At 34.2% G+C, this 26,636-nt stretch overlaps 1 protein-coding gene across 1 annotated transcript; it reads left to right on the top strand.

Annotated features, from left to right (window-relative positions):
* Window positions 1–23,469: 23,469 nt before the first annotated feature.
* LOC145556404 (uncharacterized) lies at window positions 23,470–25,676 on the top strand. The gene is made up of 2 exons (XM_081618055.1): window positions 23,470–24,200; window positions 24,646–25,676. Exons 1-2 carry the CDS (start codon window positions 23,553–23,555, stop codon window positions 25,411–25,413), a joined length of 1,416 nt encoding a protein of 471 aa, XP_081474181.1. The 5' UTR covers window positions 23,470–23,552; the 3' UTR covers window positions 25,414–25,676.
* The last annotated feature ends 960 nt before the right edge of the window (window positions 25,677–26,636 follow it).

The following is a 26,636-nucleotide window of genomic DNA, read 5'->3' as shown; positions in this document are numbered from 1 at the left end:
AAATATATATAGTTTCTCTGAAAAAAAGGAAATATTTGGGTTAAACTTGAAAATGAAATGCTATTATCAAATTCATAAACTTAATTATACAAATATAAGTTTTATGAGTTTTATCATCTAAAAAAAGAAGGCTACTGAGTTAAAAAAATTATAAAGCTTACGTTTTGAAATCATTGGGGCCTAATTTAAAAATAGCACAGGGCCCCTAAATTGGTTGGGACGTCCCTGGATATAACTAAGGATTTTGCTTCAAAGAATGTTAGAAGGATGACATTTTTTAAATAAAAAGTTTTTATTTGTTTTTTATTGAATTATTATTAAACTTAGTAATATGAATATTTTCCTCTTTAATTTGTATTATAATACTAAATAAAGTCATTTTAAAATAATAATATTTTTAACGTTTTAAAAATAGTTCTTTAAAAATTTAAGGCCCCAATATTTTAGTTAGAGCAAGGCCACCGAATTGCTGGAGACGACCCTGAACCAATCATTGCATAAAATGTAATGATAATTATTTATAAATGTGTACTCCCTCTGTTTCTGAAAGTTTGACTTATTTTGCATTTGCACAGTATTCAATGAACAACTTTGACCATTAATAACTTTTGATATGTATAAATAAAATTTTTAGAAAGTTGATAATTGAAAATTTAATCTTAAGGGGAGTCTAATTAGAACAAACCTGTTAATTTATTTTGACTCTATAAATCATAAAATGTGGTCAAAGTTATCTTATTTTGACCACTTGAATAATAAGTGAATTGAATTTTCAGAAACGGAGATAGTATGAAATATTAACAAGTGATACGAATATAAACGAAAAGTACGTACAACTCTTAATATTCGAACAAGAACAACTACGAGGGCCATAATATAACTTGCAACGACAACCAAAGTTGGAGAATTTTCTTTCTTTCAATCATAATAGCTAAAGTCTGTCACTTTTGTCAAATCATGAATATATGCTGAATTGATAGCCACTTATGCTTTTTATCGTGGTATAAGCAAGGCATAAACACAACATATGTTCGATTGATAATTGGCAATGTACATTGCAAGTTCTATTCGTTAAAAAGAAAACACACAAACGCATGCACGCTATTTCCATTGCAAACACACGTATTGAATTGTTTTGCTCTTCGTCACTGGTGAGTTATTATTTATTTTTTATTTTCAAGGAAGTTAAGTCATTTTACTTTTATCTTGATGAATTTGTATAACAATATACTTCCAAAAAGTTTTCCCTAAATAAATTTACCATTAATTTCTTTTACTTAGTTTGATTTTTTTTTTTTAAGAAACTTTGTTTGATTTTATATTATGTCAACTTCATCGTCTAATATTATTAATCAGATTATAATTTCGTTAAAAAAAAAAAGAATTTTAACCAAAGTCTCTCATTAAATTTGCTTTACTTACATTCTTTTTCCTTTTAAACTATTAATATTGCACCCTCTCTTTTTTTTTTTTCTTTCTCTCTTTTTCTTTTTTTTTTCTCTTTTTTTTTCACTATTTCAATTTTTGTACGATATGCTATGTAAACATTAATGTAAAAATTTTCAAATGGAGGATGTATTGGAAGAAAAAGAGGAAGTTCTATTTTTTTCAACCAGCTTTTAATAAGTCATGTATTAGTAAAAAGCTAAAAAGAACTAATTCCTTATAAGGTCATGTTTTTGAGTTGTTTCTTTTTGATAAACCGTAGAATTGAAGCATGGATATACAAATAGAGAAAGGCCAATCAATAGCTACAACTCGGCTGTATGATGCAGCACTTCTAGGAGACATACAATTGTTACTTGACTTGCTCGAAGAAGATCCACTTATCCTCGAAAGATGCATCATTGAAAAATCAAGTACCACCAAGCAGTCTCCGTTACATGTAGCTGTAGCAATGGGACATCTTGAGTTCGTACTTGAACTTTTACGTCGAGAGCCAAACCTAGAAGAGACAATTGACCAATCAAAAAGATCGTCACCATTACACATTGCCTCATTAAAAGGGCACTTGAAGATAATTGAAGCCCTAATTGTTGCAAAACCTAATATGTGCTTTGCGCACGATCAAGAGGGAAGAACTCCTATTTTTATTGCTGCCGTGACCGGTCAAATTGAGGCACTTGAGCTGCTTCATCGGGCAAATCCTTATGCAACTCAAGGACGGACCAATGATGGTGAATCTATATTACATTTGTGCGTCAAACATAACCAACTGAAGTCTTTGCAGCGTTTGTTAGAGCTTGTAGATGATGATGGAAATCAGTTGATCAACTTTAGGGACAATGATGGCAATACTATCTTACACCTTGCAATGATTGGTAAACATTTCGAGGTTAGATGAATTAATTTTTTCTTACTAACTCCGTTACCTATTAGTTGCAACTTTGAAATATTTTATTTCTCACAAATAATACCCCAAAGTTGCAACTACTATGTAATGAAGGTGATATATACCCAAACAAATTACCTAGGAGTATTAACAATGTGTTTTGTGCCGAGATTTGATTAATTGGTGGAAAAAGGTCCTTTATATGCCTATTTTCTATATTTATTTACTTCTCTTTTGTCACGTCTCTTACTTCTCAATAAACTTTTATCTTCATTATTATCTTTAATATAATCTTTTAATATTTCAAGATTCAATTAAGTCACCAAAAAACTATATGTGCAACAGTGCAAGTCAAAGTGTAACATTATAAAAATGCAAAGAGTAGTAATGATATATTTTTAGCGTATAAATGCTATAAAAAGTGTTTAGAGATTAAACTTATGCATATAAAAAATGTGCAATGAATAAATTGGCAGGGATATACTGTGATAAGTAAATGTGAATTGCTTATATTATGTTCAAGTTTAAGGTAGACTTAAATATAAAGGAAAATTTGTCAATTACAAGTGGTAAAAATATCTAATTTGTGGGTTACAACCATTTTTTATTATTATTATTATTATTATTATTATTATTATTATTATTATTATTACTATTACTATTACTATTACTATTACTATTACTATTACTATTACTATTACTATTATTATTATTATTATTATTATCTCAAAAACAAAAGTCATACAACCTACAATAAATTAGTGGGAAGCCGAGATACAATCTGGGTCCCCACTCCTCTAGCTCATTTATTATTATTATTATTATTATTATTATTATTATTATTATTATTATTATTATTATTATTATTATTATTATTATTATTTGGGCTAAAACCATCAAGTTTAGATTTTGACTAGGTTGATTCTTTAATAGGTATTAGAGTTAACGTTGTTGAGCAATTAGGTTTTGATGATTATAAACTAATGATGATTATCTATCTAACGTGTATGTTAAGTTGTGCATAGAAAGAGCAAGTTATGCTTGGAACAGGATACAAGGAACCTGAGTAATGACAGGTATATATGTAAGGAACTTAAGGAATATAGGATAAGCAATAGAGAGACAAGAACAACGATAAGTGTTATGGTTGATAAGCATGATGATGGCTAAGGATCCATGAAGGTAACTATGTAAATATGTGTTTGCATGTGTTAGCTTCATAAGGTAAGTATCCTATACATATATATATGTCATGTATGTGTAGGAGTCTTTTAATTTAGTTTAGTTTTCTTTATTGTTTTTATAAATTAAAAAAAAAAAAAAACTAACCTTATGTTTTACTTTGTTATTCTCAGAAGTTTGCTCAGTTTGTCATCATAAAAAAGGGACAACTTGTTGACCCTTATGAGGTTTTGATGATGATGTTAAGAATTGAGCAAACTTCCATTTAATAAGGATTTTCTAGTGTTGTGATGTTTGCAGGATCAGTAAGCGTTGAGGGCTGAAGTAGGAACTGAAACAGAGGAACTTTAGAAGATCCATGAGAATACAAGTAAAGTTAGAAGAAGAGTTTTAGAAATGGAACTTCCAGAAGTTTCTTAACAGGAACTTCGAAACGGGTTGTAACGACCTGGTTCCGGTGTAATGCTGGGGCAAACCCTAAGATCCAGAATATATCAAGACTACAGGATTCCAGAACAAGAGTTTAAGAGAAGCAACATGAAGACAGAGAAATAGAAGTATATTGCTCTAGGATTCATGTAAGTATGTTGGACATAAAAGTCAGTCTGGAACAAGTCTATATAGAACCAAGGTGAACTCCAAACAGTCAATGAAATTAGAGTAACTGACTTGTCAGGAACTCAGAGACTGTCAGAGTTCAGGAACCTAATAGGAATTTAAGTATGCACGTCGTTAAAAGTCGGTTTTAATGATATATATATTTATCTAATACGTGCATATCTTTTAGGGATTTGGTTTTACTGAATAAAGATATTTATCTTCTAATAAATCCCTTTTGGAAAAAGATAAATTTGTTTAATAAGTATTTTTAAACAAAAAGATAAGATTGGAATAAAATCTGATTTTATGTTAATTATATCTTATTATTCATAACATATTTTATCCTTAACAAAAAGATATATTTTTCGGGAAACTGATTTTTAGAAAATATCTTTTAAACTTAACTTTTCAGAAAATTTATCTTTTTCAAGATGAAATGAATAATTCGAGTGTACTATAAATATCCTCATATGCATTCATTCGAAGTTGAGGTTGACGAAGTGTAGTGGTCGTGCTTAATGGTTTTATCCTTCACCACGAAGCTAAGTCAGTCCTCCTGGTCAAAGTTCTTATCAGGTTTTGGTTACAGTACGTCCAGTGAGTTCCAGACAGGTCTCGAGTGTCCAACATATTAGTTTTATCTCTTTATTCATAGATATGTATTTAGGGATATTCAATGAGATCTTGTAATGGGAAAAATGGTTTTGAGTGTTTTGTATTTTGGGGTGAGATTCACGTTTGAGTGTATGAGTTTGAATTCTCTAAAATTCGAGTGGTAGTCAGTCACCCCGAGTGTGTCTTGGGTTGCACAGTGAGAAAAAGGAACCTGAGTGTGTCTTAGGTCGAGAAAGGAACATGAGTGTGTCTTGGGTCGAAAAAGGTGTATGAGTGTGTCTTAGGTCTGATAGGATAGGTTCTTATCAATTAGCAAGTGTCCGAGGAGGAATTTGCGAAGCAAAGGTCTGTGTAATAGGTTGTACTAGGAGAGTTGCCTATTATAGTGGAATTTGTTTATAAGTCCCAATAGGGCCGAGGTTTTACTTCCAGCTAGGCACTGGATGGTTTCCTCGTAAAACTTACTGTGTGCTTTAAGTTCCTTTACGTTTTATTTTAATTTCTGCATAAGTTCCGCGATTGGAACCTACTACCATTCACCCCCCTCTTGTAGTAGTTCATCTAAAATAACAATTGGTATCAGAGCCAGTGCTCTTGATAAACCGGGCACCCCCGAGGAGCAAGTTCCAGGCTAGGATGGATATCTACAAGGAATGCAGCAAATGGAACTCAACCCTAGAACGTTCCCAAAACCACGTGAAGACCAAAGTCTGCTTGTGAAGTAGAAATGATTCAAAGATGAACATCTTTGAGGTTAGTGTCTCGTCTTTGAAATCTTGATTATATGCATGATATTAGGTGTACAAGTTCCTTGCAGTATTTCTAGTTAAACTTTGGATTTTGTTTTGAAAGTTTGTAAATCAATTTTGTGTAACCTCAAATCTGATTTATAGTGTGAAAAGTATTTTTCACATTTACGAATTGATTTATTTTTAAAGAATCGGTTTACTAAAAATAGTTCAAGGAACGTATTGTGTAGAATTATGCATATTTGGTCTCTTGGAACCTGGATTACCCCTGTATGGAAACTTAATTCTTTGGGCAAGGTAATGAATGTATATTTTGAATATTTGCCAAAGAATGACCTTATCATGTGTATGTATTATTCTGAATATTTATTATGTAGACACATGATATTTATTGTTAGCAAAGATAGTTGGTTGAACCGTAGTTATTTTAATTATGGATTATTGACGTCTATTACTAACATGAAGGTACCCAATATATATTGGGTAACCAAAGCCAAAAGATGACTGATTTTGCAGGCTATGTGAGTGGAGACAACTTATTAATAACAATGATCTTTGGTTGTTTGTATATAAGGAATTATGTGCAAGTTCCTCTCACTAGAAAGCCTTTATAAGAGGTTTGTAGTAGGTGAAGCAACAATATGGATAAGTGTGTAAGTCGCCTATACATCTCTCTGTAAATATTGGTCATGTGCTTTTGGTATGTATTAATCCTTCACAAATTTCTATTGAAATTCAATTCCCTATTCTTATGAAGGTTATTTGTGAATGGATGTGAAGAGAAGTTGTTTTGATAGTTATAATGTATATCATGACAAACTAACTTCTCTTCTAGTTTTGTGCAAGTTATTATTGATTTTTTTGTAGGTTTGTCCATATAGATAAATCGGGGCATAAAAGTTTGTTCCTTTATGAACTCAATGCTGAAAGGAGTTGGAACTTGGTGAACTTGAAATGATAAAACGGATTAGGGATACAGGAATAACTAAGCTTCTATATCAAGGTGCTATAGGAGTTAGAGTATAAATTTCTGTTCAGCTTCTTGTTCAAGTTCCAGTCAAGTTTCTATTGTTAAAGTTCCCTAGAACAAAGCATTAATTCCTGTAGCAGACTCTCATGAAGGATGATGGGTTAAGATGATTATCTTTGACTGCGTGTTGAAGATTCATAATTTCGATCATGGAGCAACATCTAAAAGGGAATATTTCTTACAGGAACTTTATGCTCAAATATTTTTTATGCTTAGATTGTATCTATCTCTTTTGACTAACTTACTAACCTATTGAAAGCACAAAAGAATTCTCTTGGGTTTTGATTTTTCAGGTTACATCTTTTGAATGATAATATGAGGGACTTTGCCAAGGTGTTGAATAATTTGAGATTAAATCAACACGTTCCTCTACCCAAGAAACAATGGTCTAAAGGACCAGAAGGACATGTTCCAACCTTATGTTAAAAGGAACATGGAGAGTTGAAGGTTTACAGTAGGAGGGAACTCGTAGTATCTTGACAGCGAGGTTCCAAGGAGATGATGATAGTCAAATCAAGGCATCTCCTGCTATAAACCTACAATGGAAGAACCTTGACTCATAATACTAACACGGAAGGTAAAATTGCTGCATAACAGGTAGTTAGTAAGTCAAGTTCCTATCCCATTGCATGTGAATATTTTTATGTCAAGTTTTTAACGCACATTCTGGTTTTCAATCGCTTGTAACTCTAGTTGTTTCATGGATTCAAGATGACATCATCAATAAAGAGTGAAAATGTCACATGTGAAGGGAATCAAAAGGGGAACACATCATTTGTGGATCTTAAGGTGATTCCTAACAACAACCTGACATTTCTAGGTTTTATTGAAGATGAGATACTTCTATGCTTCAAACTGTGAACATGTAAATCTCTTCATGCTTGATAAATCTAGTAGGAACTCGATAATAGGTATATGTATATGTAAGTTCCAAACAGGTTAAGATCGAGAAGCATGAGAATCAAACACATGTTACATTCTCTTTCAACATCAGGTAGATGGTAAGCAACACTAATCCATTGGATCTTAGTGATATGGATATGTTTACCATGTGATATGTAGAGACTAATTGAAAGAGATGTCTTGTTTATAAGTAATGAAAGAAAATGTGCACTTGGTTACTTTTCTTAATAGAAGAGACGATGAATTGTTTGTTGAAAGTCTTGTCTATCACAGGGTAAGTGGCTAAGTGTTCATCATCTATGAGGTTATAGATCTAACAACGGAACCTACTTCCAGTCATGTTTAGTGTTTGTTGCAGGAACACAAGATTGATAACAAGTTTCCAATTTTGAATCATGAAAGACAAGAAGAGAACAAAGTTATATACTAATGGTCTTTGCAGGTTCTTTGGAATAGTTTTCAATGCCTCTTGCTACATCATCAACACTGAAGCAATAGATCTTTGATTAACAAGACACCCTATGTTCCACTTAGGGATGTTTGATGATAGAAGTGCCAAGGCGATTTATCCATAAACGCCAAGAACAGCAAATCATAAAGAGTTTACCCTATCTTGTTTAATGTGCAATAAGTGAACATATTTTGAGACTAACATGTTTGTTCCCATCAGACAGGTGATAAAAGGTGAACTCGCAAGTTCTTGAAGAACTAACTGAGTTCCTAGTAATGAAATATGTCACTAAGAATAACAGCAAGGGATAGCTACATATGTTGAGGAACTTCGAGATGTTAAGTTCCAACTCATGTAGCAAAGTTCAAAGAACTCAATACAAGAAAACAAGTTTCAACGAAGTTCCAGAGCTGAGATAATATTTTTTCCGACCATCAATATCTCAACAAACTATGGAACTAAAGTGTCTTTCATGCATATGTAACCAAAGGGAAAACCTCAACAACCAAGGATCAGAGAAGAGCTCGAGATATCAACCGAAAAAGATGGACTTCATAACTCACAGTTGTATAAAAGATAAGTTTGTTTTTAAGGTTGATGTATACATATAATTAGTTGTTATCAGGTTAGATGTGCAGCAGGAACTTAATAAGCTTAAAAGGAAGAGGATGCATGTCACATCCTGAACCTATTCTAGAACACCTAAAAAGGGTCGGAGATTAAAAAGGGTGTTCTAAAAAAAGCTTGTTGAGTAAGGCACATGAATGGAACAAGGTCAGGTTGGTTCTTAAAGAAACAACCAATACAAAGGTATGTATTGTCTTTAAGGAACTTGTTGCGTGTGTAGCTAGACTTGAAGCAAATTGAATAATATTTGTTCTTGTTGTTTATATGGGATTAGAGTTGTACCACATGGATGTCCTGTATGTCTTGATATGAATTTTTGTAGACGTCTATGTGGAACATACTCTAGGATAGAATGCTATCCAAGTTCCTTCTTGAAAATTAAGCTTTAAATGTATTAATTTTTGTTTTCAAGATGGACTGAGTTATTAGTAGTACTTGTGTACATTGATATATCTCTGGTACTACTAACGAGACATTGTGTATTGGTTTTTGCTAGTTTATGATAAGAAAATATATTTGTAAGCATTAACCACTGACAATGGAACTTGAGTTAGAAGTGGAAGTTCATATTAGATTCGAGATCATCAAGGAACAGAATAACCACTTCAAGAACTCCAAGGTAAGCCATCATATTCAACTAATGCTTTAAAGTTATATTTTTACTGGTAAAAGACTACATAAGATATAAGTTCCTTTCACATGTCGGCATTAGATGAATTGAATTGATATATCTTTGGTATGAATGCAATATGTGAATTTGTGAATTGATTCTCTTATGATTTGTCTCGACTTATCATATTCTTGTTTATTGCTTAATGGAACAAGACTTGATAAAACATAACATGATTATAAAGTATTTTTCCCTTAAGTTATGTCAAGTTGGGGTTCCTATGCATGTTAAGCATAAAGTAAAGAATGTGCACTTATTGTTTATGTGTCACACTTAGTTCTTGTGTTGTAAAAGACATACTCACTTGCCTAAGAGTATTAGAGGTCTCATAATAGAACTATGGGTGCTGTTAAACACGAAGTTCCTAAGTTGCCAAAGGAACAATGGAAGAAACTTTGATGGAACAAGACAGGTAAGTTCCCAGACCGTTTGTAACTCACTTGTTTAAATTTCAGAGGGAACTAACCTATCTTTTAGCCAACTTTCAAGCATCCACGCCATATATCTTCGATCGCAACATTATTCTACAACTCTAAGTTGTGTGTCCGTGTTGCATATACTTTAATTGTCCCATATTCAGAAAATCGAAGATTCTTATTCACCCAATTCAATTTCCTCTTTCCGTTCACACACTTTTACTTCTTATTCTTGATTCCCATGTGCTCTAAGTTTGTTGATCATCTTTTTATGATTTGATGAAACATGAAAAATGGTGATTATATTTTGAGGGGGAAGTTGAAGATAAAGAAAGAAGTATGTACTTGAAAAGGAAGAAGAATGGTAAGGGACTCAGGGGGAATAAGGTAGGAATCAAGAAATCAAAATGGTTCAGATCTGGTTGTGGAACTCAAGTGTATGAGTAAGTAATATCTTCATTGATTTAAAAATGTGTTATTAGGAAAGCATGCAAAATTTGTATAATGACACCCTTTAAAAAAAAATTTAAAAAAACATAAAAAAAATAAGAAAAGAAAAAGAAAAGGGTGATCAAATATTTAATTTCCTGGATATCTAAAGATGAAGAATATTGACTTTGATGTGGAGTACTCGTATACTTGGTGAGCTAGTGAAGGAACAACGACAAACGTTGAAGGAACTTGACTATGATGAAACTGAAATCTATTTAAGTTCCAGTATGCAGAATGTTCCTCAAAGAAGTTGGTGGTTGAAGTAAGGGAACTTGGTTATCAATTGGTAAGATGAATATGTGTTGTGTTTAGCAGGAGTTTCAAGAGTATGAAATGAAGAACAAATGTGGTGAACCTCTTCATCTCAAAAGGTCTAAACGAAGAGCACAAATTCCACCTCATGTTCCCTCTACTTATTTTGTTCCATATGCTTCTTTATATATCCTTTGAGCTTGCGCTTTCATTTGTCTATTCATGCAGTCCATTCCTAACTTTTTAGCTCTGATATTTACTTGATTCTTAACCTCTTATTTGTCAAGTTCAATTAAGGGTTTTGAAGTTGGGCCTTTGGATTGTGAGTTGGAAATTAGTGTGAAAATGGTATCCGTGTTTGAAAAGTGAGTACCTTGAGGCTTTTAGGAACAACAAGTGTTTAACCATTATATATTTAGTTATTATATGGTGGTAGGTGTGACATATGACTTTAAGTGTGTATAATTTACGAAAAAAAAACATGTGGAACAATACCCTTTTTGATAATGACAAAAGGGGGAAGAATATGTATGATGCTTATGGTATGTAGTAATTAAGTCTAAAGTTCTTATATCATGATTGTTGAAACTTGAAAGTATTTATATATTGATAAATGATGTGTATTGCTAAGTTCCTAACTATTAAGTTCTTGTGTATGTTCTTAACTTGTTCAAATGTTATTTCCTTTAAAAACTAAGGGGGAATAAATGTACAACAATTATCCTTTAATATGTGATAAGCATCATTAGTTTGTCATCATCAAAAAGGGGGAAATTGTTGAGCAATTAGGTTTTGATGATTATAAACTAATGATGATTATCTATCTAACGTGTATGTTAAGTTGTGCATAGAAAGAGCAAGTTATGCTTGGAACAGGATACAAGGAACTTGAGTAATGACAGGTATATATGTAAGGAACTTAAGGAATATAGGATAAGCAATAGAGAGACAATAACAACGATAAGTGTTATGGTTGATAAGCATGATGATGGCTAAGGATCCATGAAGGTAACTATGTAAATATGTGTTTGCACGTGTTAGCTTCATAAGGTAAGTATCCTATACATATATATGTCATGTATGTGTAGGAGTCTTTTAATTTAGTTTAGTTTTCTTTATTGTTTTTATAAATAAAAAAAAAGCTAACCTTCTGTTTTACTTTGTTATTCTCAGAAGTTTGCTCAGTTTGTCATCATCAAAAAGGGACAACTTGTTGACCCTTATGAGGTTTTGATGATGATGTTAAGAATTAACTTCCATTTAATAAGGATTTTCTAGTGTTGTGATGTTTGCAGGATCAGTAAGCGTTGAGGGCTGAAGTAGGAACTGAAACAGAGGAACTTTAGAAGATCCATGAGAATACAAGTAAAGTTAGAAGAAGAGTTCTAGAAATGGAACTTCCAGAAGTTTCTTAACAGGAACTTCGAAACGGGTTGTAACGACCTGGTTCCGGTGTAATGCTGGGGCAAACCCTAAGATCCAGAATATATCAAGACTACAGGATTCCAGAACAAGAGTTTCAGAGAAGCAACATGAAGACAGAGAAATAGAAGTATATTGCTCTAGGATTCATGTAAGTATGTTGGACATAAAAGTCGGTCTGGAACAAGTCTATATAGAACCAAGGTGAACTCCAAACAGTCAATGAAAATAGAGTAACTGACTTGTCAGGAACTCAGAGACTGTCAGAGTTCAGGAACCTAATAGGAATTTAAGTATGCACGTCGTTAAAAGTCGGTTTTAATGATATATATATTTATCTAATACGTGCATATCTTTTAGGGATTTGGTTTTACTGAATAAAGATATTTATCTTCTAATAAATCCCTTTTGGAAAAAGATAAATTTGTTTAATAAGTATTTTTAAACAAAAAGATAAGATTGGAATAAAATCTGATTTTATGTTAATTATATCTTATTATTCATAACATATTTTATCCTTAACAAAAAGATATATTTTCGGAAAACTGATTTTTAGAAAATATCTTTTAAACTTATCTTTTCAGAAAATTTATCTTTTTCAAGATGAAATGAATAATTTGAGTGTACTATAAATATGCTCATATGTATTCATTCAAAGTTGAGGCTGACGAAGTGTAGTGGTCGTGCTTAATGGTTTTATCCTTCACCACGAAGCTAAGTCAGTCCTCCTGGTCAAAGTTCTTATCAGGTTTTGGTTACAGTACGTCCAGTGAGTTCCAGACAGGTCTCGAGTGTCCAACATATTAGTTTTATCTCTTTATTCATAGATATGTATTTAGGGATATTCAATGAGATCTTGTAATGGGAAAAATGGTTTTGAGTGTTTTGTATTTTGGGGTGAGATTGTGAATTCTCTTAAATTCACGTTTGAGTGTATGAGTTTGAATTCTCTAAAATTCGAGTGGTAGTCAGTCACCCTGAGTGTGTCTTGGGTTGCACAGTGAGAAAAAGGAACCTGAGTGTGTCTTAGGTCGAGAAAGGAACCTGAGTGTGTCTTGGGTCGAAAAAGGTGCCTGAGTGTGTCTTAGGTCTGATAGGATAGGTTCTTATCAATTAGCAAGTGTCCGAAGAGGAATTTGCGAAGCAAAGGTCTGTGTAATAGGTTGTACTAGGAGAGTTGCCTATTATAGTGGAATTTGTTTATAAGTCCCAATAGGGCCGAGGTTTTACTTCCAGCTAGGCACTGGATGGTTTCCTCGTAAAACTTGCTGTGTGCTTTAAGTTCCTTTACGTTTTGTTTTAATTTCTGCATAAGTTCCGCGATTGGAACCTACTACCATTCACCCCCCCTCTTGTAGTAGTTCATCTAAAATAACAAACGTGATACAAATTTTACAAGCTTTAAATCTCATCCAACCCTTCCTTTTAAAGTGAAATATTAAGTGTTGGGTGCTTGGGTGTCATGGAGCAAATGCTGCATTGACACCTCAAATATAACGGATTATAACTTGTTTTTACTTGATTGACATGCATGCAGATGGTAGAATTTTTAGCGCAATGCCAAGGATTAAACAAAAATGCTATGAACACAAACAAGATGACCGTTGTAGACATATATAGAGAGCAAAATCGGAATAATATTAAAAATTGGAATGTTGAGCAATACTTGAAGCGTGCCAAGGCAAGGCCAACAAAAGAGGTACTAAAGCGCCTAGCGGATGGTACTTGGTTAGAGGAGCAACGAACGTCGTATAAGGTGGTGGCATCCTTAACAGCAACCATGTGTTGGTTGTAGTGCTTCAAAATAGTGTTAGTCAGCGTATTTTCTATTTTTAAGTGTTATGGTTATTGGTCTGACTTAGTCTATTGTTTGTTGAGATAATTTGGTAGGTAGTGCACTAGTGGACTAGTGGGTCATGTGTTACATGCATCATGTCAGTAATGCTTCCATTATTCTAGTTGTTAGTTATTTTGCTAGTCTATATAAGTCGTGTAATCTTTGGTATTAAGGTAATCAAGTTATTAATCTTTCTCCCTTTATAAATTCAACATGGTATCAGAGCTTCAGGTTAGATCCGGGAAGGGAGAGAAATGATGAAAAAAAAAAGGACGTGAGTGAAACAAATTAAAATTATCAGTCGTGTTTGTTGTGAGTAAAAGAGTCGTGAGGTTTGAGTGTAAGACACGGTGAGTTTTTTCTTTTCAGAATGAATTTTATTTTTTGTGTGTTTAGTCATTGTAGAAATGGGTGCGTTTAATGTGTCGATGGGTGCTTTTCGTATTAGTTGTCGCGGTCGTGGGTATGCAAGTGGTAGTAGTTATCGTCGAGGTGGTCATGGTTATGAAAAAGGTGGAGGTCGTGGTGGCTACGGAAGTAGAAGCGGTGGTCATGATGTAAACCATCTTCAAATCCAAGTATTGTGTTCTTATTTGTGTTCATGTTTGGGTCGTGGTTGCTTAGTGTTGGCAGTAATGAAGTCCATGTCGATATGGAAAAGTCGAGTGTATGTAGTTACGTGGTTGTGGTCATAGTTTCCGTTCATGGAAATAGCATCATCCAAGTCGAGGTCCAAGTCGTAGTCGTGATGAAGAAAGCCGAAGAAGTCGTGATTATGCAAAAAATAAGTGTCGTGGTTATGTCGAGAAATTCATGGTTGTGCTGCCTTGAAAGTCGTGAGTTAAAGCATGTCGTGTTCAAGTCGAAGTCCGTCGTCGCAATATGGTCGTTGGTGTTGGTGGCTTTGAAGCAAGGGGGTGTGTTGGTTGTAGTGCTTCAAAATAGTGTTAGTCAATGTATTTTCTATTTTTAAGTGTTATGGTTATTGGTCTGACTTAGTCTATTGTTTGTTGAGATAATTTGGTAGGTAGTACACTAGTGGACTAGTGGGTCATGTGTTACATGCATCATGTCAGTAATGCTTCCATTATTCTAGTTGTTAGTTATTTTGCTAGTCTATATAAGTCGTGTAATCTTTGGTATTAAGGTAATCAAGTTACACCATGGCCTTTCAAGTTGGAGTTAATCCTCCCGGAGATGTTTGGCAAGATTCAAAAACAGTAATAAAAAAAGAGACAGGAGATAATTTTTACCACATTGCAGGTACTTCTATAATGTCATATTATAATAGTAAAGAATATAACAATTTACTAATCAGTAACACAATAGGACTAAATCATCTTTAAGTGTCATTCTTCTCCTTATAAGCGGCTTTCCATGTAAACGATATTTCTTGATGATTTTGAGGACAAGTTTGTGGATCGCTGTGACTGCAACATCATTTACTTACTACCTCGCGGTTTATGCTCTCATTTATGAGGGAAACCAAGGAGTTTGGACATCGTTGTCGTTTTATCTCATAGCTTGGCAAGGGTTGATGGGATCCATGCTCCTCGGACATTTTGTGCGATTCATACTAAAGTTGGTTGGTTGGCAAAGGAGGCAGGCTCTTAAAATTTTTTATAAGAGGTGTTTTGCAAGGATGACAAACACCAATATTACTGATAACACAAATTTGCGCAACCATGTATAATGGTTATTTAGTTTGTTGATACTTAGTTTCTTGCTAAACTTTCAGTTGTAATTTGTGTTTTTCTTACTAATGTATGTGCAATGGGGCGGCTGTCTTCTTGTACTGTTTAATGTTTCCTTGATTGTGGTATACTTGTTCATCAAATTTTGTAACAATTATCTTTGGGATTTGATGTTCATGATGAGCCGATGCACTCGTGTTGACAAACTCATGAACAAGTTTGGTTAAATCTCATTCGTTAGTAGGCAAATAAGGCTGAACAAAAATTTGAAGCTGAACAAGTTTGGTTAAATCTCGTTCGTTAATAAACGAGCTCGGCTTGAACCATTATCTGCTCAACTCATTTAAGTATTATGATTGAAAAGCCATTTATCTTATTTTCTAATTAGTTTTTCTTTTTTTAAAAAAAAAAAAAAAAATCTATTCAGTCAATGTGATCACATTTTATCTAGAGTAGAAATACTTTGGTAAACATACATATATTGAAAATTAGTTGGTGAAATAAGTGGTTGGAAATTTAAAATTTTTATTTAAGGCAGGCAACGCACCTAAAAACACTATATTTGGTGATGTTTTGACTATTACACAAAGTTCAGAGTGCTTAGTACACCTAAGCCATATTTCGAGGTGTTGTAGCCCATTTGGCTCATAAAATTTACATCGTATAAATAACTGTGATTTTTTTCACGTTAATTTATACTCCGTATTTCCCACCCATTAATTACCTGATGCACCCATTTCACCCTTTCAAATGATAAATGGATGGATATATGCGTATGATATGTGGTGACAAGTAGATACAGGTGAAGCAGATTGGATGGTGGATGCATGTAAAATTTCATCGATACATTCGGATCCAATCCATTGTGGCATGTCATTTAGGGACCCTACCCTAGCTTACTTTATTATCTCTTTCCACTATGAGATTAAAAAAAAAAAAACTAAAAAAAAACTACATAAAATTTAGGGAAATTATCAATGGTACACCAACTTAGTTTTTGTTTATCAGCGGTACACTCAAGGTTTAATACTTTTATCAATGATACACCAACTTAGTTTTTGTTTATCATATAAATATTTTTGTGTAATAGAATATTTCGGAAAAATCCATAGTTTAATAATAATAAAGTAGCTTAAAAATACGGGGTATTACAGGAACGGGGAGGGGGGCCAATTTCGGTGGGGGAAACGGGGAGAAGGGTCAATTTCGATGGCTCGAAGGTGGCTGGAGGGGTGGCTGAACGGTGGAGTTGACCCCACTAACGGGAATAGTTACAGAATAAGGCTTGTGGTAGTGATTTCATACAAACTCTGTTTTAGGTGGTAGTAAAGTTAAAAAAATATATAAATAAATAAATAAATAAATTAGCAGGTAGCAAATGTGAAACATGGTGTTTTTAGTGGTAGAAAATGTCAAAATTTCCTATATTTTAAGGTAAAGTGAATAGGATCAAAGTTCAAACTTTTTCGTTTGAATTAACTGGCATAATTTGACCAAATCCTTATCTGAGCTTTTTGTAGAAAGTATTAGCTCAAGTTTACCCAGAAAATTAAGAATAGCAGAAAAAGAAGAGGAAAAAGGGGGATGAATGTAACAGAATAGAGAGAGAAGAGATTAGAGAGAGAAAGAGAGGAAAGAGAAGGTTGTTAATTCATTTCATAAAAACCGTAATTACAACCCTTAATTCACTTATAAGGCATGGCCTCATAACAGAAAGATTCCTTAAGCCAGCTGTCCTAACTCCAAAACAGAACAGACAAAAATGCAAAAATAATCCAAAAATGAAATAACAGAAATAGCTTAACTACTTTTCCCGCCAAACTCAGGTTTTGGCAAAACACCCTGGCCTATATCATACGCTCCCCCTATAAAGACTTGACCTCAAGGCTTATCAACTAAGAAACCAGGAAATCTGGCCTCAAAATCATCCTGCAGCACCCAAGTAGCATCATGCCTTGGTTTGTTCAGCTATTGCACTAAGAACTGAACTTTAGGACCATCAGGAGTGGCGACAGTACAAGTGTCAAGAATGAGAGAAGGGAGCAACAAAGATTGATCATGTTGTAGAGTATCAGGGGGCACAACTGCAGTTGCAGGCAACACTCCTCGAAATGGCTTCAGCTGAGACACATGGAAAGCATTATGAATCTTAGCTGAACTAGGAAGCTGTAGCCTATAAGCGACCTTACCAACAGCAGCAGTGACCTTAAAAGGACCATAAAATTTAGCAGCCAACTTAGTATTACTCCTGTGAGAGACAGATTGTTGCCTATAAGGCTGCAATTTCAACCAGACCCAGTCATGAACTGCAAACTGCCTTTCTGGTCTTTTGTTATCTGCCTGCAGCTTCATCCTGTGCTGTGCCTTTAGTAAATTAGCTTTTAGGGATCTTAGGACTGACTCCCTTTTTTGCATGCAACGATCCACCACTTCATTCTTAGACTCTACAGGCAAGTAAGGCAGGTGCAAAGGTGGAGCCTGACAGTACACAGCTTCATAGGGAGTCATGCCTGCTGCAGAGTGAAAGTGAGTGTTATACCACCACTCAGCTAAAGGCAAGTATTTGCACCACTCCTTAGGATTCTCACTAGTCATACATCTCAAATAAGACTCCAAGCAACGATTAACTACCTCAGTCTGCCCATCAGTTTCAAGGTGATATGCAGATGACAAAAGAAATTCAGTGCCCTGCAATGTGAACAACCCTTGCCAAAACTGACTAAGAAAAACAGAATCCCTGTCACTAACAATGCTCCTAGGCCACTCATGTAGCTTAAAAACATAGTCTAAATAGACCTGAGCAACCTCTACAGCAGTAAAAGGGTGCTTAAGGCTCATAAAATGAGCATACTTAGTTAGGATGTCCACCACCACAAAAATGACATTCATTCCCATTGACAAAGGAAGACCTGTGATAAAATCCATGGATATATCAGTCCATATACTCTCAGGAATAGGGAGAGGTTGTAAAGCACCAGGTTTGGCTGCAGTGTCATATTTAGAAGCTTGACACACCACACATTTCCTCACAAACTGACTGATGTCCTTATTCATGCCTCTCCAATAAAACAAGCCCTGCATTATTTTAATTGTCTGATCTCTGCCTAAGTGTCCAGCTTCCATAGAAGAGTGGTGCCAAGAGATTAGTTTACCTTTCAAACTAGAATCAGGACCAATAACAGTCTTGACATGTCTTATTAGTAAACCATCCATCAAACTGAAGCCAACCGCAGCCTCACCTTGTAAGAGTTTTTGATAAAGAGCCTGAGTGTTCACATCAAGCACATAGCTAGCCTGGATTTGCTGAGACAAATTTGAATCTATGACAGAAATTGCAGACAGCAAAATCTCTGACCCAGACAACCTAGAAAGAGCATCAGCTGCAGTATTGTCCTTGCCTGCCTTATTCTGAATAACATAAGTGAAACCCATGAGCTTTGAAAGCCAAAATTGCTGAAAAGGGGTAGAGATTTTCTGCTCAAGTAGCCATTTTAGACTCTTTTGATATGTTTTGACAACAAATGGAGCCCCAATAAGGTATTTCTCCCATTTTTGGACAACAAACACCATAGCCAATAGCTCTTTTTCATAAACTGACAGCTTTTGCCATTTAGGACCTAAAGCTCTGCTAATGAAAGCCAAAGGATGACCATCCTGCATCAAAACTGCTCCAATGCCACATTTAGATGCATCAGTCTCAACAACAAATTGTTTAGAGAAATCTGGGAGTGCCAAAACTGGAGCACTCACCAAGGCAGCCTTTAAGTGTTCAAAAGCAGAATGGGCTGCATCATGCCACACAAAAGACCCTTTCTTCAATAATTCAGTGAGTGGCTTACTGATACTAGCATACCCCCTCACAAACTTTCTATAATACCCAGCAAGACTAAGAAAGCTTCTAAGCTCTTTGACATTCTTGGGGCAAGGCCAAGAACTAACAGCAGCAATCTTGCTGTGATCTGTCTCCATACCTTTTTCAGATATAAAATGACCTAAGTACTCCACCTTAATTACAGCAAAAGAGCACTTGCTAAGTTTGGCATAGAGAGAATGTTTAGCCATTAAACTGAAAACATTATCCAGATGGTGCCAATGCTCCTCTATACTCTTGCTATAAACCAAGATATCATCAAAGAACACCAAAACACACTTTCTCAATAAAGGCTGAAAAACAGAATTCATCCAATACTGAAATGAGGAGGGGGCATTAGTAAGACCAAATGGCATCACTAAAAATTCATAGTGACCCTCATGTGTCTTAAAAGTTGTTTTAAAGACATCATTTGGGTGGATTCTCAACTGGTGATAGCCAGCTTTGAGATCTAATTTGCTGAACACCACAGAACCAGACAATTCATCTATTAACTCATCAAGGACAGGAATTGGGAACTTGTTTTTCACAGTTCCCTTGTTTAGTTCCCTATAATCAACACAAAGTCTCCAAGTACCATCCTTCTTTCCCACCAATACCACTGGAGAAGCAAAGGGACTGGAGCTAGTTTGAATAATTCCCCTCTCAAGCATTTCATGAACAAGCTGTTCAATGATATCTTTCTGCTTAAGGGGATACCTGTAAGGTCTGATGTTCACAGCACCCCAACCTTGCTCCAACTCAATTTTGTGGTCAAAGACACCCCTGCTAGGTGGAAGAGCTGTAGGTTCCTCAAAAACCTTTTTAAATTTACTCTGTAGAGCAGACGGTTCATCATGGTCCTGTTCCTCACCAAAAACCTGGATCAAATAAGCAGGTTGGCTCACCTCAGATACTTTTGCTACATGCAGAAAACAAAATTGTGCAGCTCCAGATAATAGCTTTGAGGAAGGAGCATCTTGCAACACATGAAGCTTCTGAATAGGCACACCTCTAAGCAACATTTCAGAATTATCCATGGTAAATCTCATAGTCAATTGTTTGAAATCCCAAGATATAGGACCTAAAGTGCTCAACCACTAGATACCCAACACCATGTCACAACTGCCCAAAGGAATGAGCATGACATCAGCTGTGTACTCATGACTCCCTATAGTCCAAGTAAAGCCCTTAAAAATAGCTTGGCACATTAAGTGATTCCCATCAGCCACTAAAATAGATTGACCCTCAATGTTCTCAGTTTGACAACCCAAAGTTGCAGCTAGGTTAATATCAAGAAAATTATGGGTGCTCCCCGAGTCAATCAAGGTATGCAGTGGTGTACCCTTAACCATTGCTTTTACTCTCATAGTGTGGAAGTTCTGGCTGCCATTAAGAGCACACAAATAAATTCTAGGATCAACCTCCAGTTCTTCCAACTGAACCACAGCTGCATCAATCTCATCCAACCCAGGAATCTCAACTTGAAAAAGTTGAGGTTCTTTGAATTGACAAGTATGATTTCTGTCATAGGGGGCATCACAATAGTAACAAAGTCCCTTAGCAATTTTCTCTGCTCTTACAGCTGCAGGAACATATTTTATAGGCTTACTAGGTTTAGGTGATGTGTTTGGTTTTAGGGTTGGTGTAGGCAAAAGGGGTGGTTTCAAGGAATGAGAAGGGTTGGGAGTATAAGTGGATTTCTGGTAAGAAGGAAAGGATTTAACAGGCTTTTGAGAGTTAGCAGAAATTGATTCACTCTGTAATCTGGCATATTCAATAGCATCAGTAATAGTCTGGGGTTTGAAAGCTCGAACAAAAAGTCGAATACTAGGTTTCAGGCCACCAATGAAACTCTCCAGGAGATATTTCTCAGGTAAGACATAGCTGTTCTGTAGCATAACAGGCCTCAGGTTCTCAAATTCATCTACATAAGACTCAATAGAATCAACCCGACTGAGTTTATTGAACTCCTCCACAACATTGACTCCAGATTCATCCTTAAAACGACTACTGACATCAATAACAAAATCATCCCAATCTACAGCAGAACGAGCAGACAAATAACTAGTGACCCAATTCTCAGCCTTAGCAGTCATGTTAAGAGATGCTAAATCTACCTTTTGATTATCAAGAATCTTACAAAGATTAAAGTATTTAGTGCACTTATTAATCCATAGTCTAGGATTACTACCATCAAACTTAGGAAATTCAAGTTTAGGATTATACCCCAGCTTTGGTTGAGCAGATCGATCATCGGGTTTTTGTGCCGGAACACCATCCTTAATGGATTGAATCAAACGGGCAAGTTCATCAAACCGCAGACTCTGAGCTTCCACCTTGCATTCCAGATTTGCAAATTGAGCTTCTATCCTTCTAACACGAGTAGTAGCTGATGGTGCCAGAATTAAACGAACAGAGAAAAGCCACAGCAGTGGCTCTGATACCACTGATAAGGTTAAATCCTTATCTGAGCTTTTTGTAGAAAGTGTTAGCTCAAGTTTACCCAGAAAATTAAGAATAGCAGATAAAGAAGAGGAAAAAGGGGGATGAATGTAACAGAATAGAGAGAGAAGAGATTAGAGAGAGAAAGAGAGGAAAGAGAAGGTTGTTAATTCATTTCATAAAAACCGTAATTACAACCCTTAATTCACTTATAAGGCATGGCCTCATAACAGAAAAATTCCTTAAGCTAGTTGTCCTAACTCCAAAACAGAACAGACAAAAATGCAAAAATAATGCAAAAATGAAATAACAGAAATAGCTTAACTACTTTTCCCGCCAAACTCAGGTTTTGGCAAAACACCCTATATCAAAAATTCATCGAGGGAAGTTATATTAGGGCTTAGGAAAGAAGACATGGAAATGGAAAGAGGTTAATCTTTAATGTGTCTATTAATTTTAGTGTGTTTTAATTTGTTTATTAATTTTTAAAAAAAAAATGAAAATACGGGGATATTATAAAGGAACAAAGCAAAAGAACTTTTGAGTGCCCATTTAGAAAGTGTAATGTATACGAGTGGTTTTATTCGAAAGTGCGTATAGCATTATGCTTGGATGAATCCAATTCATTGAGTGAGACTTAAGAGTATCTTGATTTGCCTGCTTTCACTCACTTTGCGGATCGAATTTTCTTTAATCAATCTTAGCTTGTCATCGTTACATTATCTTTTTGTGAATCACGTACTGTTAGCGCCCTTCCACCTTTTTTACTCACTTCACATAAAAGAATAGGAGATGCTTGGCAAGTAGACCTTGTATTGGCCAGGTCTGCTGCGGATTGGGGGACATATTTTATGTAATATAATTACGTATATATACGACGAATGTGATAATTTTTATGTAATAATTTTATATCATCTTCTTTCTTAGTCTATTAAATCCTTATATTAACCCTACTCAATAAAGTTCTTGTCTATTAAGGGCCCTTTAACCTTCACTCTAACTATATTGTCACTAAGCTATGCTATCCAATAATCAAGTCTATTTACAAAATTACAAGTAGTCAAGCAATCACTCATTAGCATCACTGCACCATTTAATAAGCCCTCACAACTTATTAATTAAATTAGTTGTCAAAATGATACTTCCTACATTATCTTTTTTGAATTAGTTGACGAGTTTATTTTATAATGTTTGTCAATGCAATGATTCATTAGAAATATCCTTAATTATACTATTACTATCTCCGTTTCTTATTAAATTATTTGCAATAAAGGGGTAATATTAGTGAGACATAAAATATTCTTTTGTTGCAAATAATAAGAAATGGAGGTAGTATGAATATTATTACGATCAGATGTTTCTGATATCCAATATTAATTAAAATTGTTTGTGATTATATTTCTAAATTTCATTAATATAATGTTATCCTTTTTTATTGTTAAGTTGTACAATATATTTTTAAAAAATAAAAGAAAATATTTTAAGAATACTGTAATAAGTTTATAAAACATGATTAGTTTCATACGGACATTTTTAAAATTTTATACTTCAAAATTTCATATATATTACTATTTCATATATGTGATGGCCTCGGATATCCGAAAGTTTGAAAATCACTATCCAAAGCTGCATCCGATATCCACTTTTTCGCATTGCATATCCAATCCGAAATGAAAGCTCGGGTCAAGTATCCAAAAATTTGGATCAGTTGATGTGATCGAATTCTTGAATTTTTAGATTCTCGGATAGTTTTGATTAGGTCGCAAGTTTAATAATATTCTTCTAGTGACAAAGTTTCTCATTCTTTTCTTAACTAGCTTAGCTTAATATATTGATTATTACCTTTATCCTTTTTGTATTGATATAATATATCATACTCTTTCCAAAACCAATTTCTAAAGTGCTATATTTATAAAGCCTACAAAATGTACAAGTATTCATTCTAAGCCAATTTGTTTCTAAATTCATAAACCACGCAATTCAAAATGGAAAAACAACATGATATAAGCCAATCTTATGCTACAACACTATATGAAGCCGCACTTAAGGGGGATAAAACTTCCTTAGGTGAGTTGCTAAAAAACGATGAATTTATTCTCGATCGATGCATCATTGAAAAATCATGTATCTTTATGCAATCTCCGTTACATGTAGCTGTTAAAAAGGGGCACTTAGATTTCGTTAAAGAAATTCTAAGGCTAAAGCCAGAACTGGCGGAGGTGGTTGATCAATTAAAAAGATCATCACCACTACACATTGCAGCCGCAAGGAAAGAGGGGGCGAGACTAGCGGAGCCAGCCGTGCACGATCATGATGAAAACATCATCGACATCTTGCTGAAAACGGCACCAAACATGTGTTTCGTGCACGATCAAGATGGAATGACGCCCCTTCATGTCACGGCTGTAAATGGGAACACCGAAGTGCTTATAGAGTTTCTCGAGAAGAAGCGTCAGGCTGCTTTGGAACGAACTACGAGAGGTGAAACTATTTTACATTTGTGCGTCAAAAATTGTCAACTAGAGACTCTTAAAGCATTGGTTGAAATTACGTATGATCTTGAGTTACTTAACTCCCAGGATAGTGATGGCAATACTGTCTTGCACCTTGCTGTGGCTTACAAAGAGGTCAAGGTAACATTAAATCTAGCACTTCATTTTTCTTCAAGGTTTTCTTGTGTTATGTTACATTTTACATTTTACAATGTGTCCAATACATACCTTTTGATCATAAACATCTATCTTTAACTCTATATATGTAATAATTATAAAAAGAAAAATGTTATTTTGAAACTATGTATGTACACATTAGACAAGATCCTAAATGATGAAAAATTAGTAAAATGTCAACCAATAAAAATCGTACACACATTTATTATCACAAAAGGTAAAACTATGGACCTACTCCCTCCATATCTAAATAATTGCATAATTTTGACTTTTGCATTATTTTTATACCAATTATTATTAAGTAAAACTCATACATGTAAAATTTGTTTTTTACGAGTTCTAGCATGCAATACATACATGATACATCTACGCATGCCTTTTCTCAATTTTGTATTTCGTGACGATGCAGATGGTAGAATTTTTACTAGGGAAAGGTGACAAGATAGATAAAAATGCAATGAACAAAAAACACCAAACAATAATGGATATTTTCGAGCTTACTAAATGTAGGGAGGTATCTAAGGATATTAAAACCGATGAGGTTAGCGATGCTGATACAGAGATCGAGAAATTACTTAAAGCTAAACATGCATCACGGGCTAAAAAGGTGCTGAAACGCAGCGAGGACGAAAAATGGTTGGAGCAACAGAACACAGCCCTAATGGTTGTAGCATCTTGTATTGCAACCTTGTCTTTCCAAGTCGGAATTAATCCACCCGGAGGCGTTTGGCAAGATGATAATAAGGGTCACGAGGCAGGCACATCAATAATGTCTTACGATAAAGATAAAGATTCATACAATATTGTACAAGTTAGCAACACAATTGGACTAATGTCATCGCTAAGTGTCATCCTTCTCCTTATTAGCGGCCTTCCTTGCAAGCGATTCTTTGTGTTCGTCTTGAGGGTTACATTGTGGATTGCTGTAACCGCGAGTGCAACAACTTACTTGTACACGATAGGGTTTCTCACAAATGATATTTTCGACAAAACAGGCTTACTCGAAGATGCTTTAGACTATTCTGTTGAAATTTGGCTATGGTTAATGCTAGTTATACTATTTGGACATGGGTTGCGCTTAATTTGGAAGGCAATTGGTCATAAAAAGAGGAGGAAGATTAGAGGAGTTCTGGAAAGAGCGCAAAGGTCGCGGTACTGTCCAAATATTAATAACTAGCATAGTGCCCGTGCGATGCACGGTTTATAAATCAAATTATTAAACCCGTAGGAAAAATAAAAATAAAAACAAAGGTAATTCATTTACTATTAAAGGAATTGTACTAATGGTCAATAAAAAAAAAAAATTAAAGGAACGTTATTTGAATAGTATTTTATGTTATTTGAATTTCTTTTAAATTTTTATAATGTTATTTTATTAATTGAAAAATAATTGAATAATACTCCACATAGCTCTATAAGAAGTGGACTAATTTATTTATATCTCCCGTTGAGAAAAAACTAAAATTTTCTTATCATGCCAGCCGCATCAGTAGCTACAATCAATCTAATATATACATGTTTTATGTACCCGTCGCACTCTTTAAATCTATATACACAATAATAACCTTATATTTGACCTACCAGAACATATATTTTCCTAAGTTAAGCATTGTGCCAAAAACTATATATTATATAATAGTCATATATATATAACCAACAGCTGATTAAATATAGTATACGACATAAATACTTCGTATATAGGTATGGATACTGATAATTTTATATAAATAAAATATACGGAGTATATATTACTAAGATTTATCCTTATCTTAATTATAAAAAGGTTAACAAAACTCTTATAATAGTGCATGGATATTTATATATCTAAAAATGTTCTTTTTACATACATTTTCCCTCATTTAATTTTAAATGCCTTAAAATTGTCTATTGAATTCGCTAAATTGATTTAAAAGGTTATGTTTATTTTTATATTTAAAGCCATTTACTATTTTCATTTCCTTTTGTTTTAATTTTTCTGTTTAGAATTTATTAGACTATTAGGTTTCAAGATCGAAGTTAATATCTTTTTACCGTACAATCACTAAATCAAAGTCGCTTAACTAAAGTTTTGGACATTTCATAGCTACACAACATCCAACACATTTAATGATTACATGCAAATAATTTTAATAAAACTATGCATTAGATATAAGTTATTAAACAATTTAACTATATATACATTTTGATAGGTTTATATCTTTCATATTAACAAAATTTACAAATGTTATTATTATATTTTGAAAAAAAAAATTTAGACTTTGGAGTTTTGTATAAGATAGATAAAGGATAAGTTAATTCCCGTCATATATGCATTGAGTTTTGGGTGTTCTATCCGATTCACCCATTGGGCTAATCCAGATTTGAGGATCAGTTCTAGGTTATTAGGTTCCACTCCCCTAG

Source organism: Chenopodium album, chromosome 8 (genome assembly GCF_948465745.1).
Source record: "Chenopodium album chromosome 8, dcCheAlbu1.1, whole genome shotgun sequence".
In the NCBI taxonomy this organism is placed as follows: domain Eukaryota; kingdom Viridiplantae; phylum Streptophyta; class Magnoliopsida; order Caryophyllales; family Amaranthaceae; genus Chenopodium; species Chenopodium album.
This window is presented reverse-complemented; position numbering and strand designations above follow the sequence as displayed.